Genomic DNA, 11782 nt, shown 5'->3' with positions numbered 1-11782 from the left:
AGCTCAGCGGTTTAACACACTGTGCCACCAGTGCTTGGAATAATATTGGCTTCTACGGACATCACTGCTGGACCTGGGAATATGGGCATGGCAGTAACATCAAGGATGCCCAAGGCATGCTGCGACCCGAGGCAAAGGACAAGATGATATTCCCATCCTCCACCCGTTTTATGCACAGAAGCAAATAGCTTGACAATTGACACTAGTGACAGAACCATGGGATAGTCACAACTCTGAACAAAGCCTCATTGCTGGTTCTCACCCTCAAGCATTTGCAGTGTAAGGCAACTGCTTCACTCTGCCTAGTGGTCAGATGTGTTGGGACAAGTTCTAGAATTCCCCTAGTAGCCATACAGGCTGGAGGATTCTATGAGTAGCTTTTCCAAGTTTTGTTTGTGACTAGGAAAGACAATGGGACAGGTCACATATCTGTGAGAGTTATAGGAAATTAGTATATGTACCAGGCATTTGACTAGATATTAATTTCCCGAACACAGGATTCTGTGAAGAACTTCCTTGACTGAGTCTCTCCACCCAGACTGTGCTCTTCCTCTTTTCCCACCACTTGCAAGGTTGTTGGCTTTCTCTACCAAAGAATGCTGGTGCCCCACCAAACTACAAATCCCAAGATTTCATAGCATTGGGCCATGGTAGTTAAAGTGGTGTCAAACTGCAGTAATTCTATGAGGTCAATGCACTCTCTTTAGGATGAACCATAGAACTACCACCATAAAGGATTAAACTGATGCATAGCTTACATTTCTAGTTTAGATTGGGCATCCCTTATCCCAAACAAGAAACCAGAAGTGGTTTGGCATTTGGATTTTGGAATACTATATTAAATTGCACATAGTGAGATATCATGGAGTTGCGACACACAAAATGTATGTATGTTTCATATATACAATATTTTAATAATGTTGCAAATGAAAAAAAAGTGAATGAAAGAAGTGAATGCACATCGGGGTTGTGGCACAGCTGGTTAGTAGCCAGCTGCAATAAATCACTATTGACGAGAGGCCATGAGTTCGAAACCAGTCCAGATCAGGTTGAGTGCCCAACCATTAAATAGCCTAGCTCATTGTTGACCTAAGCAACCGAAAGACAGACATCTGTCGAGTTGAAAATGTAGGTACTGCTTTATGCAGGGAGGCTAATTTAACTAGTTTAAGGTAAAGGTTTCCCCTGACATTAAGTCTAGTTTACGTCACCATAAAAATGTCCAGCAGTGTGCAGAAGAACAAGGAAGTACTCCATCAAGGACTGAGTCACAGTGGATGATGAAGCAGCAGCTCCCCCTGTGGCTGGAATTGAGCATACCCTCGTGAAGCCAGAAGCTGGAAAATGTTAAAATGCCTTTGTGTCTCTGTCTGTATGTCATATGTCTAATTGCATTGAATGTTTGCCATGTATATGTACATTGTGATCTGCCCTGAGTCCCCTTCGGGGTGAGAAGGGCGGAATATAAATACTATAAATAAATACATAAATAATACACTGACCCATGAGAAAACACACGTGTTACTATTTCAGCCATCCAGGTGAATGATTTTGTTAGAGTATTTAGGATTTCAGAATTCCAGATAAAAGATGCTCAATCTGAAATGAAATTCTGGTAATGAACCTAGCCATTATCTTGTATGGATGCAAAACATGTATCCCTACTTACATATAGCAGTCTGAATAGTGAATGCGCTGCATTCATTTTAGCAGACAAATTGAGATTTTTGGGAGAAATTAATTTGAGAGGCCACAACTCCCAGTGGTCACGTTGGCTGGATTTTGGGTTTTGCAGTCCAATAAAGTAAATGTGCAAAGCTCTAAGTGAAGAAACAGGTGGAGATGGGAAGCCTAGGTGGATTGTAAGAAACCACAAAACACTTGCCAAAGCAGCTGCAGATTGTCTTCATTTTTCTTTCTTTTAATAAATACATAATCTCCAATATCAATCCTTAAGCTTTCAGGTGAACAGGGAAGAGGACCTTGCTCTTGGGAATCATAAATTACACAACCAATTGGAACAATAAATGGCCCTCCTCAGCAGTTTTCGTTTTTTTAAAAAAAAAAATCCTGCAAAGAAACGCAACGAAGAAAGATAATTTTACACTATATTACAAGCCAGTCTTGGGGGGAAGGTGCTTACCATTTGGGTCTGTGGGCCGTATAGGCCACATCACATGGTCCTCCTTTCAAGAGGCCAAAGACATGTAAGCCTGACATCTGAGTTCACAGAACTATGCAAGCGCTCCTTCCTCTCAATGGGATAAGCAGTGTCCAAGGTTCAACCTTGCCCTCCAAGAACTGTATTGCTTTGCCTGGTATCCCCATTGCGTACTGTGCATGCCTCATCCTATAGCTTAGCTTTATATACCAACCTGTGGTTGTCCCAGTGCCCCATGGTGCCTGCACCTCTGTCTCCTTTGACAAAAGCTACAAAAATATAGATTGAAGATGGCTTGGCTTCCTGAGGAGAAAAAGGCCACTGAGCACTCTAAAGGTGAGGGCAATGGGTGCCCCAGTTGTCTTTTAAAAGTCAACAAAACATGGATAGGTTACGGGAGTCCCCACAGAGCCCCTCCAGCTGTAAACTGCTTTGCTTTGATCTTCGTCAGCAGTCTCTTTGCAACATCCAGGCTTGCAAGCTCCAGCTGGCCTGCTAGTGGACCCAGGAACCCTTGGGCTGCTCTCGAGGCTTCTCTTGGGTGTCTTCTGGAAGGTCTTCTGGTGCTGCAGCATAAAGAGCAAACAAACAAACAAAACCCCAGGTAAATGGAAGAGCACAACCCAAGGAAGAGAAAGCAGCACCCAAAGATGCTCTTTTGTGTGACAAATTCTGCATTTTCTCCAGGACTTAGCCATGCCAGAAAGGCAGACTGAATCAGAACATAGGAAAATGACTCTTTTGGAATGACAGCTCTCTCCATCAGCTTACGTGGCCAGTACCTTACTTCTCTAATCTCTTGGCTGATTCGATGCTGAATAGAAGAAAACTGGGCACATCCTCCTGGTGGCATCCAAACTGCTTAACAAGAACCGGAGCTCAATGTATAGTAAAGGTAAAAGTTTCCCCTGATGTTAAGTCCAGTCATGTCTGACCCTGGGGATTGGTGCTCATCTCCATTTCTAAGCCGAAGAGCCGGCGTTGTCCGTAGACACCTCCAAGGTCATGTGGCCAGCATGACTGCATGGAACGCTGTTACCTTCCCGCTGGAGCGGTACCTATTGATCTACCCACATTTGTATGTTTTTGAACTGCTAGGTTGGCAGAAGATGGAACTAACAGTGGGCGCTCACTCTGCTCCCCGGGTTTGAACCTGGGACCTTTCGGTCTGCAAGTTCAGCAGCTCAGTGCTTTAACACACTGAGCCACCGGATATTCAATGTATAGAACCATAGAATAGAGTTGGAGAAGACCACATGGGCCACCTAGTCCAACCCCCTGCCATGCAGGAAAAGCACAATCGAAGTACCCCAGTTTGGAGGTCTCTCAACCCCCTAATGCAGTGGTTCTCAACCTGTGGGTCCCCAGGTGTTTTGGCCTACAACTCCCAGAAATCCCAGCTAGTTTACCAGCTGTTAGGATTTCTGGGAGTTGAAGGCCAAAACATCTGGGGACTCCAGGTTGAGCACCACTGCCCTAATGGGTCAGGGTGACCTTGGGTTCTCTCATTTATAGGGTTGTCATAGGACAAAGTCACCTTGATGTCAGTCAATACTACTGTGATTTTGCTTGTTGATTCATTGCACTCTAAGTAGATGTGCCAATATGCCCGGTGTGGGATTGTGTGTGATGGGGACAGAGTGTTTGGCAGCCTTTGGGCAGGGATGTCATGGTGCCCAATGCCAGGTTTGCAGCCCTGCTTACCTTGACAGTGGGAGCAGCAGCTGTCCTCCTTTTTCTCCTCTTTGGAGCAAGATGCATGAGAGCATTCCTGGCGCCGACAGTGTGTCTCACCAGACTGAAAGGTGTGGCAGTGTGCAGGATGTGTGTGTGGAGAGAGAACAAAACAGGCAGTTACACAACAGTGTAGACATGTTGGTGCAAAATCTATAGGAAGTGTGTAGCAACTCTTCTCTCCAGGGCTAATATCCAAACTTTGGAAAACACCAAAACCTCCACACAGTATCCAAGGACTAACAAGGACTGACTCTGATTAGCTTCCATATTCAATTGGGTCTGGCTGTTTTTTGGGTAGTGTCTTGCCTCTGGTTTTCTGTTTCTGCTTATGTATCTAATCCTTAACCTGTCTATGGTCATATTCCTGGAGATGCTAGGTATGGAAGGTGGAATTACCTGCTTACAAAGTATGTGTTTTACCACTGAGGTACATTTTCTCCTTGGAACAGCACCAACTTGTAACGGAAATTGATCCTGCTACAACCTAAGGGCTCATCAAATGATAGATTTATAGCACTGTTATTGAATTTTAATTGCCATGGGTCCATCCTCAGGAAACCAGAGATTGGCAGTTTAAAGAGGAGTACTTACATTTTTCAGCCAGAGCACTCCAGTGCCTCGTGCTGTTATTGCTTTTGTGTGCTTCAAGTCATTTCTGACTTATTGTGACCCATGGCTAGATTGTTCAGAAGGAAGTTGCTATGGCCTTCTTCTGAGAATGGGACTTGCCTAAGGTCACCCAGTGAGTTTCTATGGCTGAGCACATGCTTGAACCCAGCTCTCCAGAGCTGCAATCTAATGATCAAACCACTCCACCCCACTAGCACAACTGCAAACTTTAAGATGCTAACATGGTGGTTGAAGTGGAACAGTATCACTGTCATTCTGTAGTGTATGAGCCCTATGTTCATAGCTGAGCAGCAGACACTTTGTGTGCTGCTCAGGATAAGAGCAGATAGACCCCCAAACTCCATCTTGATCTTGTCAAGGGCATCTCCTGCATGCAACACTCCTCCCTTTGACAACCTGTATCCAGTTGTGTACCTACACCAGGGATCCTCAAACTTTTTAAGTGGACATTCCCTCAGACTGTTGGGGGCTGGACTAGAATGAAATAGTCCAAAATTAGGATTGTTATTGTGTGCCTTCAAGTCGTTTCAGACTTAGGTCAACCCTAAGTCTAAAGTTTAGGACAGAGGCCAGGTCAATGACCTTGGAGGGCCTTAGTTTGGGGACCCCTGATCTAGACGATCTCATAAGACCATAGGTAAGCAAAGAGACCTCCAAAGACCATCTAGATGATCTCATAAGGCCACCAGAAGACCATTGGTAAGGAAAGGGACCTCAAAGACTATCTAGATGGTTTCATAAAACCATAGGTAAGGAAAGGGACCCTCAAAGGCCATCTGGACGGTCTCATAGGACCATAGGTAAGGAAAGTGACCTCCAAAAGCCATACAGATGGTCTCATAAGGCCGCAGCTAAGCAAAGAGACCTTCAGAGGCCATCTAGACAATCTCATAATACCATAGATAAGGAAAGTGACCTCCAAAAGCCATCTAGACGATCTCATAAGGCCATAGGTAAGCAAAGCGACCTCCAAACACCAGGTAGGCTTAGGTCAACCCTAAGTTTGAAGTTGAGGACAGGGGCCAAATGACCTTGGAGGGCCGCATCCGGCCCACGGGCCTTAGTTTGGGGACCCCTGATCTACACTGTAGAATTAATGCAGTTGAATAACACTTAATTGCCATAGCTCAATGCTACAGGATTCTGAGGTTTGATAAGGCACCAGAACACTTTCACAGAGAATTCTAAAGACCTTGTAAAAATACAACTCCCATGGTTCCATAGCACTGAAGGTGATATCAAACTGCATTAAATCTACAGTACAGATTCATCCCAGGACCAGCCCAACCAAAGAAACTGGGATGGTACAGCAATTACAAGTCACCCATTAATGTATAGTATGGCTCAGGATGCAGGCAAGCTGTCTCACTTCAGAATGATAGTCAGATTTTTCAACATCTTTTTATCAAAACAAGAAAGTTACTCCTGGGGACTACAACTTTCATCTAGCCTAGAGACCATGCTGGATGGGAGAATCTGGGAGCTATAATCCTCCAGCCATTTCCTCAGGCAATTTCCAGATCTTGCTCCCTGAAGCTTCCCATTCCTGGGGCTGATCCACCACGATGTTCCATTACTCACCAGACACCAGCAAGTGATGCATTTCATCTCTCCGAAGGGGGGTACTGTGGGGTGCCAACTGTCATTGTGCATGTACCACTGCCGCCCAAACTTGCAGGCTCGGGGCCCGTCTGCTTGCATCATGTCCGAAAGGGATGAGAGGCTCTTCTCTGAGGCTGGAAAGGAAGGCGGAGTCTATGAAATTAGCATATTTTTAAAAATATGCAATATGTTTCTCAACGCTTTTTGGGGAAAACCCCAATGCAATTCTGTTTGGGCTGTATGTACCTTTAAATTACCTGTCAACTTAGGGAAGCTCCATGGATTTCATAGGGTTTAATTAGTCAAGAGGTACTTTTGCCATTTTAGGGGCCGGGCTGTGGCGCAGCTGGTTAGTAGCCAGCTGCAATAAATCACTACTGATCGAGAGGTAATGAGTTTGAAGCCAGCCCGTGTCGGAGTGAGCACACGACCATTAAAAATAGCCCAGCTTGTTGCTGACCTAAGCAACCCAAAAGACAGTTGCATCTGTCAAGTAGGAAATTTAGGTATTGCTTATGCGGGTTAGGAGCCCCGGTGGCGAAGTGGGTAAAAGCACTGAGCTGCTGAACTTGCAGACCGAAAGGTCCCAGGTTCAAACCCCGGGAGCGGCATGAGCGGCCGCTGTTAACTCCAGCTCCTGCCAATCTAGCAGTTCGAAAACATGCCAATGCGAGTAGATCAATAGCTACCACTCCAGCGGGAAGGTAACGGCGCTCCATGCAGTCATGCCGGCCACATGACCTTGGAGGTGTCTACGGACAACGCCGGCTCTTCGGCTGAGAAATGGAGATGAGCACCAACCCCCAGAGTCAGACATGACTGGACTTAACGTCAGGGGAAACCTTTACCTTTACTTATGCAGGAAGGCTAATTTAACTAATTTACAACACCATAAAAATCATCCAGCAGCATGTGTAAAGGAATGAGGAAGTAATCCACCAAGGACTCAGTGTCACAGTGGATGATGAAGCAGCGTCTCTCCCTGTGGCCGGAATCAAGCATACCCTCATGAAAGCTTGGAAGCTGGAACATGTTAAATTGCCTCTGTGTCTCTGTCTCTGTCTGTATGTCATATGGCACTGAATGTTTGCCATGTATATGTACATTGTGATCTGCCCTGAGTCCCCTTCGGGGTGAGAAGGGCGGAATATAAATACTGTAAATAAACAAACAAACAAACAAACAAACAATTCCTTTGAAATAGAGCCCACAGCACCTGATTTTTTTTGTGGTCTTCATCTCACATCCCACCCAAATACTAACCAGTGCTGACCTTACTAGGCCTCCAAAATTTGTAGTATCTGTATGGTATTAGGCAATGCTGACTAGCTCCCCCTTATTGTCCATCGCAAAGCTACTTTCCCCTATCAAGAGCAAGCCCTGATTGGCAGACCTTGGCCTTGACTTCAGCCACAGATTTGTCTTTTCTCCAAATTGTTTGAATTTGTTTGGATAAACACAGCACTCTATGTTTTTGTACTTGTGAGACAGAAGCCAAATAATCTGGACAGTTCTCTTAAATCATGGGTGATAGAAAGGAGGAAAAAGGAAGACGCAATAAGCATGTGAACTGTAGACTGTGCATGTGTATTTACTAATACAATACTAATCCGTAATGCAAAAACATGAACTCAGTTCTGTATGGCGCCACTCGACTAGAAATAGTGCGACACTGGAGAACTTTAAAAGAGCTGTTCTTTAGCCGCATTTTCATTCTGAGAAACCAATGCGTACCAGATGCCACGGGCCCTACTTCAGAAGAAGGAACTGGCAAAACCATCTTTTGAGGATTCCTAGAAAACCCTATGAAATACATGGGGTTGCCATAAGTCGACAAGCAACTTGAAGGAGCATGTAAACACCAGATGAAGTTGGCTAAAGGACAGAGGTGTGTGCACATATGTATATATACATATGCATATGTGTGTATGTGTGTGTCCCAGAGCAGAGCTTGTACAAGAGCCTATCCACTGATAAATCAATATACTGTATATCCTTGAGTATAAGCCTAGTTTTTCAGCCCTTTTTTTAAGACTGAAAAAGCCACCCTTGGCTTATACTCGGGTGAGGGTCCTGGTTGGCTTATATTTGGGTCAGCTTATACTCAAGAATATATGGTACATTTATTATTTTTCTCTATTATTATTGGTATTATTACATTTATTATTTTTCTCTATTATTATTGGTATTACAGTAGAGTTTCACTTATCCAAGCCTCTGGATAATCCAAGCCATTTTTGTCGTCAATGTTTTCAATATATCGTGATATTTTGGTGCTAAATTCGTAAATACAGTAATTACAACATAACATTACTGCGTATTGAACTACCTTTTCTATCAAATTTGTTGTATAACATGATGTTTTGGTGCTTAATTTGTAAAATCATAACCTAATTTGATGTTTAATAGGCTTTTCCTTAATCCCTCCTTATTATCCAAGATATTCGCTTATTCTAGCTTCTGCTGGTCTGTTTAGCTTGGATAAGTGAGACTCTACTGTATTACATTTATTATTTTTCTCTATTATTATTGGTATTATTACATTTATTTTTCTCTATTATTGTTGCTACTATTACATTTATTTTACTCTATTTTTATTATTATTAATACATTTATTATTTTGCTGATCTTATTATTATTGCATTTATTATTTTACTCTATTTATTATTACATGTATTATTTTCCTATTTATTATTATTATTATGTGTATTATTTTACTCTATTATTATTAAAAGGCTACATAAACACATTTACATTGAAGAAGATGAGAATAATGATTCGATCAGAGTTGGACAGCCTTATCTTAAATTTGAGCTTTATGTAAATATTCAAAAACATTAAACCTACCGATGCCTCAATTAATGGAATTTTATTGGTATCTATTTTTATTTCTGTAATTTACCACCCTCAGCTTATACTGGAGTCAATGTTTTCCCAGTTTTTTGTGGTAAAATTAGGTGCCTCGGCTTATATTTGGGTCAGCTTATACTCAAGTATATATGGTATACTCTAGGGATGTACAGGTACTCCCTGAATTACAAACATCTGACTTACAGTTACAAACAGGGATGAGGCAACAGGAAGTGAGAGAAATCTGCTCCTAGGAAGGAACATTCACTCCTGAAAGAGTTGTCATGGGGAAAAAAGGATCTTCACTGAAGCTTTATCACCAAAGCAAACACCACAGGATGTTAGCTCTTCCTTGTGCTACCAAAAGCTAAAAATATGTTTTTTTGGCTATAGTAAAGGTAAAGGTTTCTCCTGATGTTAAGTCCATTCATGTCTGACTCAGGGGGTTGGTGCTCATCTCCATTTCTAAGCTGAAGAGCCGGCATTGTCCATAGACACCTCCAAGGTCATGTGGCCGGCATGATTGCATGGAGTGCCGTTACCTTCCCACCGGAGCGGTACCTATTGATCTACTGACATTGGCATGTTTTCGAACTGCTAGGTTGGCAGAAGCTGGAGCAGCAGTGGGCTCTCACTCTGCTCCCGGGATTTGAACCTGGGACCTTTCAGGCTGCAAGTTCAGCAGCTCAGTGCTTTAACACACTTCGCCACCGGGGCTCCGGTAGCTATAGATAAACTTAAAAAACCAAAGGCTCTGTTTAGCAGCTTCCAAGGAAGGAGCTTCCACCACACGCATGCTGTGCTCACCTGGGCATTGCTTGCAGCAGTCGGATGGCTTGGCACGGATAGGATTCCTGCAGTTCAGGGCCGGACACTGGACCTTCTCACAGTGCACTTCCCCTGTGGCTCCCTGTAGCAAGATAGGCAGGCATAGACCTGTGAGCATTAGCACATGTGGGGCCAAGGAACCATGCAAGTGTGTGCATGGATACATAGAATCACTAGCTGTGCCCGGCCACGCGTTGCTGTGGCGAAGTCTGGTGGTCTGGGAAATAAAGTATTGAGGAATTGGTGGTAGTTAAGGTCAAGGGTAAAGGTTTTCCCCAGACATTAAGTCCAGTCGTGTCTTACTCTGGAGGTTGGTGCTCATCTCCATTTCTAAGCCGAAGAGCCGGCGTTGTCCGTAGACTCCTCCAAGGTCATGTGGGATGACTGCATGGAGCGGCGTTACCTTCCCGCCGGAGCAGTACCTATTGATGCACTCACATTTGCATGTTTTTGAACTTCTGGGTTGGCAGAAGCTGGGGCTAACAGTAAAGGCTCACTCTGGTCCCCCAATTCAAACCTGCGGCCTTTCGGTCCAGAAGTTCAGCAGCTCAGCGCTTTAACACGCTGCGCCATCAGGGGATATTATTTCCCGGCCTAGGGGCCGGGCTGTGGCGCAGCTGTTGAGCAGCTGCCTTAAATCACTCTGACCATGAGGTCATGAGTTCGAGGCCAGCCCGTGGCGGGGTGAGCACCCGTCAATTAAAAATAAAAAATAGCCCCTGCTTGTTGCTGACCTAGCAACCCGAAAGATAGTTGTATCTATCAAGTAGGAGATAAGGTACCACTTATAAGTGGGGAGGCAAGATTAACTAATTTACGACCAGGAATGAGGAAGTGCCGTCAGTGTGGATGATGAAGCAGCTGCTCCCCCCTGTGGCCAGAATCGAACATCCCCTCAGAAGAAGGTTAACTTGCCTCTGCGTGTGTCTCTCAGTCTCTGTTTGATGTGTTTATGGGCATTGAATGTTTGCCCTATGTGTGTTATAATGTGATCCGCCCTGAGTCCCCTTCGGGGTGAGAAGGGCGGAATAGAAATACTGTAAATAATAAATAAAATAAATAAAGGTTGTGAATATATAATATTTCTGATTGGTTTTTTTGTTTGTTGGAGGCAAGTATGAATGCTGCAATTAGGAAAAATGATTAGGATGTAATGGCCTTGCAGCTTTAAAGCCTGGCTGTTTCCTCCCTGAGTGAATTTTTTGTGGGGAGGTGTTAGCTGGCCCTGATTGTTTCCTGTCTGGAATTCCCTTGTTTTCAGAGTGGTGTTGTTTGCGATATTTTATGTGCTTCTACTGTCTGTGGCCCTGAGAAAACAGAGGATTTGCCAGACTTTGATGATGGGAATACTTTGTTGGGAGGTGTTAGCTGGCCCTGATTTTTCTTGTCTGGAATTACCTTGTTTTCAGAGTGGTGTTGTTTGCGATATTTTATGTGCTTCTACTGTCTGTGGCCCTGAGAAAACAGAGGATTTGCCAGACTTTGATGATGGGAATACTTTGTTGGGAGGTGTTAGCTGGCCCTGATTGTTTCCTGTGTGGAATTCCCCTGTTTATTTACTGTCCTGGTTTTAGAGATTATATTGTTCTGCATTATTCTATCCCAGTAATTATTTCATATTAAAGAAGAATCTCACTTATCCAACATTCGCTTATACAATGTTCTGGATTATCCAACGCAGTCTGCCTTTTCATAATCAATGTTTTTGTAGTCAGTGTTTTAAATTCATTGTGATATTTTAGTGGTAAATTTGTAAATACAATACAGTAGAGTGTCACTTATCCAACAAAAAACGGGCCAGCAGAATGTTGGATAAGCGAATATGTTGGATAATAAGGAGGGATTAAGGATAAGCCTATTAAACATCAAATTAAGTTATGATTTCACAAATTAAGGACCAAAACATCATGTTAGACAACAAATTTGGAAGAAAAAGTAGTTCAATACACAGTAATTCTATGTAGAAATTACTGG

At 43.5% G+C, this 11782-nt stretch overlaps 1 protein-coding gene across 1 annotated transcript in view; it reads right to left on the bottom strand.

Annotated features, from left to right (window-relative positions):
• Positions 1-1900: 1900 nt before the first annotated feature.
• Positions 1901-11782, bottom strand: part of chrd (chordin) — a 71343-nt gene continuing 61461 nt past the window's right edge. Inside the window, exons 20-23 of the mRNA XM_062976824.1 lie at positions 9788-9890; positions 6110-6264; positions 3866-3959; positions 1901-2727 (exon numbers count right to left, since the gene is read on the bottom strand). Of these exons, the coding sequence (XP_062832894.1) occupies positions 2657-2727; positions 3866-3959; positions 6110-6264; positions 9788-9890 (423 nt within the window). The 3' untranslated portion in view covers positions 1901-2656. The remainder of the gene's footprint in view (positions 2728-3865; positions 3960-6109; positions 6265-9787; positions 9891-11782) is intronic.

This window comes from Anolis carolinensis, chromosome 3 (assembly GCF_035594765.1).
Source record: "Anolis carolinensis isolate JA03-04 chromosome 3, rAnoCar3.1.pri, whole genome shotgun sequence".
Classification (NCBI taxonomy): Eukaryota; Metazoa; Chordata; class Lepidosauria; order Squamata; family Dactyloidae; genus Anolis; species Anolis carolinensis.
The sequence above is the reverse complement of the archived record's forward strand: the minus strand, read 5'-3'. Positions and strand labels throughout refer to the sequence as shown.